The 4308-nt window shown below is 49.4% G+C and overlaps 1 protein-coding gene across 1 annotated transcript in view; it reads left to right on the forward strand.

Moving 5' to 3' along the window:
- Positions 1–4308, forward strand: part of KMT2A (lysine methyltransferase 2A) — a 31425-nt gene that overhangs the window by 20021 nt on the left and 7096 nt on the right. Inside the window, 2 exon segments of the mRNA XM_031062372.1 lie at positions 1–735; positions 738–4098. The exon segment at positions 1–735 is cut by the window's left edge and continues 36 nt beyond it. Of these exon segments, the coding sequence (XP_030918232.1) occupies positions 1–735; positions 738–4098 (4096 nt within the window).

The raw sequence follows: 4308 nt of genomic DNA on the forward strand, positions 1-4308 counted from the left end.
CCAGCACGGGGGCCTCTTCAGAATATGAACCTACTGTCAAAAGTACTGACCGCTTTGTGGGGTCAGTAAGCGCAGGTCCTCCAAGTGCTCCAGTTCAAAGTTGCTCTACCAGTTCAGGCTCCCAGAAAACAGTGACTGCAACTGGAAATAAAACTTACCAGCTGGATGCATCTCAATCTACAGAAGGGAAACATTCCAGCAGTTCAGATTTAGCAGCCAAAGGTGCACCTTCTAAGGGAGAGAAAATCAAAGCCTCAAAGGACCCAGATTATTTGTCTCATACTTTTGTTTCTGGAGGAAGCTCCAAAGTGTCCACTCAGCCAACCAGTTCATCAGCCATGGAAATGAATAAAATAGGAACCTTTCAAGAGTGTTCAGGATCATTTTCTTCCAAAGAAGCAATACCCTTTCCACCTTTGCATCAGAGGGGCCCAAGGAAAGACAGAGATCAGCACATGGAACCTTTACAGCCAGAGAAAACAACTGTGGTTGATGAGATGGATGCAAAAACCTTGAAGGCTGCTGGAGTAAACAATAGATCGCCTGCAGCAAGTGAGCAGGGAGTTACTGCCCCCAGAGATAAACGTCATAAAGGCAAAAAGTTAATGAAAGAGAGTTTTAAAGAGAAGCATTCCCTGAAATCTCTTACAGAGACAAGTCAAGCAGTAGGCAGCGATGAACTGAAACCAGACTTTGGCAATCAAGGTTTGGCAACTGAACAAATTAGTCAGAGGTTATGGCTGAAAAAGCTGGTGATAAGTCTCCATCTTCACAAGGGCCATCTAAAGCAACTGCAGTGCAAGCTGAAGCAGCCCCTAAGGAATCACAGGCACCCAGGAAACGCACTGTTAAAGTTACTCTGACTCCTCTCAAAATGGAAAGCGAAAACCAGTCTAAAAATGCACAGCAGGAAAGTGATGCTGAAACTCAGTCTGCAGGGGCAGACCTGGCTGCTTTGGCAGAGCCCTCCTCAGCTTCAGAAAGCCCAGAAGAGAACCCTGTAATTCAGGGAAGTCCAAATGAACCACCAACACAGGAATCTCAGAATAACACATATGAAAATTTGGCCATTCAAGATAACAGCTTGATGCTCCAGGATGGTGCTAAAGCTCAAGAAGAAGGCTCATACAAGCGGAGGTATCCAAGGAGAAGTGCTCGGGCCAGATCCAATATGTTCTTTGGATTGACTCCTCTGTATGGTGTGAGGTCCTATGGAGAGGAAGACATTCCCTTCTACAGTAACTCAACTGGCAAGAAGCGAGGGAAGCGGTCTGCAGAAGGACAAGTGGATGGAGCAGATGACTTGAGCACATCAGATGAGGACGACTTATACTACTACAACTTCACAAGGACAGTGGTTTCCTCAAACACAGAGGAGAGGCTCACGTCCCATAGCTTATTCAGGGAGGAGGAGCAGTGTGATCTTCCAAAAATCTCACAGCTCGACGGTGTGGATGATGGAACTGAAAGTGATACGAGTGTCACAGCAACAACCAGAAAAGTCAGCCAAGTAACTAAAAGGAGTGGCAAAGAGAATGGGACAGAGAACTTAAAGCTGGATAGAACGGAAGAAGCTGGTGAGAAAGTGCAAGTCACCAAGAGCTCCAATGTCCACAAGACCGACCCCAAGATTGATAACTGTCACCCTGTGAGCAGGGTTAAAGCTCAGGGTCAGGACTCTCTGGAAGCACAGCTGAGCTCGTTGGAAACGGGTCGCAGGGCTCATGCAAGCACACCTGCTGACAAGAACTTACTGGACACTTTCAACACAGAACTTCTGAAATCTGACTCTGACAATAACAACAGTGATGACTGTGGGAACATACTCCCTTCTGACATCATGGACTTTGTGCTGAAGAACACACCATCTATGCAGGCCTTGGGAGAAAGTCCGGAGTCCTCATCATCTGAACTCCTGACACTTGGAGAAGGTTTAGGTCTTGACAGCAACCGTGGCAAGGACATGGGTTTGTTTGAGGTGTTCTCCCAGCAGCTGCCCACTGCCGAACCAGTGGACAGCAGTGTCTCTTCCTCCATATCTGCAGAGGAGCAATTTGAATTGCCACTGGAGCTTCCTTCTGATCTCTCTGTTCTGACCACTCGCAGCCCTACGGTGCCCAGCCAAAATCACAACAGGCTTGCTGTCATTTCAGAGTCTTCACTTTCCTCCTCGGGAGAGAGGTCAATGCTTGCCTTGCCTTCCACAGAGTCTGGGGAGAAGAGAGTGACAGTCACAGAAAAATCTGCCTCAGGAGAAGGCGACGCAGCTCTCCTGAGTCCAGGGGTAGACCCAAGCCCCGAAGGACACATGACTCCTGATCACTTCATCCAGGGTCACATAGATGCAGAGCACATAGCCAGCCCAGCCTGTGGCCCTGTCGAGCAAGGACATGGCAGCAACCAAGATTTAGCAAGAAACAGCGGGACTCCGGGGATCCAGGTGCCAGTATCACCCACTGTTCCCCTCCAGAGCCAGAAGTATGTGCCAAACTCCACTGACAGTCCTGGCCCCTCGCAAATCTCCAATGCTGCGGTGCAGACAACTCCACCCCACCTCAAGCCAGCTGCAGAAAAACTTCTGGTAGTTAATCAAAACATGCAGCCCCTGTATGTCCTCCAAACTCTTCCCAACGGTGTCACCCAAAAGATACAGTTAACACCTTCTGTTAGTTCTGCACAGAGTGTGATGGAAACCAACACTTCAGTGCTGGGGCCCATGGGGAGTGGGCTCACGCTGACCACAGGATTGAATCCGAGCTTGCCTCCATCTCAGTCATTATTTCCTCCCACGAGCAAGGGTATACTGCCCATGTCCCATCACCAGCATATACATCCCTTCTCCACGCCTGCTCAGACAGGCTTCCCACCAAACATCAGCAGTCCTTCACCAGGTCTTCTAATTGGGGTGCAGCCACCCCCTGATCCTCAGCTCTTAGTGTCTGAAGCTAGTCAGAGGACAGACCTTGGTACTGCTGCTTCTACACCAGCTGCTGCCCTGGGCAAGAAACGGCCCATATCTCGTCTGCAGTCACGGAAGAACAAGAAGTTGGCTCCTTCTGGAACCCCTTCTGCTATAGCTCCTTCTGATATGGTCTCCAACATGACCTTAATTAATTTTGCTCCTTCCCAGATTTCTAACCACCCTCTGGACTTGGGAACCATTGCGAATTCAACGTCCCATAGAACTGTTCCCAATATTATCAAAAGGTCAAAGTCTGGGGTCATGTATTTCGAGCAAACATCTCTGCTCCCACAAGGTGGGACCACTACTGCAGTCAGCACATCTCCCAGCATTATTGGTGCAGATGCCAGTCACCTCCCAGCAGGGCCTGTATCAGGCCTAACCTCGAGTTCCTCAGTGCTGAACGTTGTATCCATGCAGGCCACAGCAGCCCCTAGTACTGGTGGGTCAGTTCCTGGTCATGTTTTGGGACAAAGTTCAGTAACATTAACAAGCCCTGGATTATTGGGGGACCTTGGTTCGATAAGCAACCTCCTGATCAAAGCTAGTCAGCAAAGCCTTGGTCTTCAGGAGCAGCATATGACCTTGCCACCAAGTACTGGGATGTTTTCGCAACTGGGAGCATCTCAGACTCCATCTACGGCAGCCATGACAGCTGCATCAAGCATTTGTGTTCTACCCTCAGCACAGACAATGGGCATGACAGTCGCTCCATCGTCTGCTGACCCAGAAGGCTCCTACCAGCTTCAGCACATGTCACAGCTTTTAGCCAACAAAACCGGGGCTGCATCCTCCCAGCTGGACCTTAGCACAGTTCCGGCAACCACGCAGTTGTCAAGCTTTCCACAGCTGGTCGATGTTCCAAACAATACCGGCCTCGAACAAAGCAAGGCTTCCTCATCAGTGATGCATGCCAGCTCAGCGTCTCCAGGAGGCTCCCCATCACCTGGGCAGCAGTCTGCGAGTAGCTCTGTGCTGGGTGCCACGAAGATGAAGCCCAAAGTCAAACGCATCCAGCCATTATTAGACAAAGGGAATGGAAAGAAGCACAAAACCTCTCATGCATGGGCTGGTTCTTCTGAAGCTCACGTTCCCGAAAAAGGGGCTGTTGCTGTACCCCCGGTCTTGGTTACAGGGTAAGACGAGATTTTGGTTTTGCTCATCCCTCAGGTTTTGTAACAGTATGAGAGAATCTTGCACTACTTTCTCCAGCAAGTTGTGCAAGTCAAGGCAAATTTGAAGTGCAACTTTCGGTTCTGATGCGGAGCTGGAAGCATGATCTGGTTCTCTGTTTCTTACAAGCTGTTGTTACTTGTGTCATTCTACAGAACTGCCAAATCCATGTT

This window comes from Geospiza fortis, unplaced genomic scaffold, assembly GCF_000277835.1.
Source record: "Geospiza fortis unplaced genomic scaffold, GeoFor_1.0 scaffold183, whole genome shotgun sequence".
NCBI lineage: Eukaryota > Metazoa > Chordata > Aves > Passeriformes > Thraupidae > Geospiza > Geospiza fortis.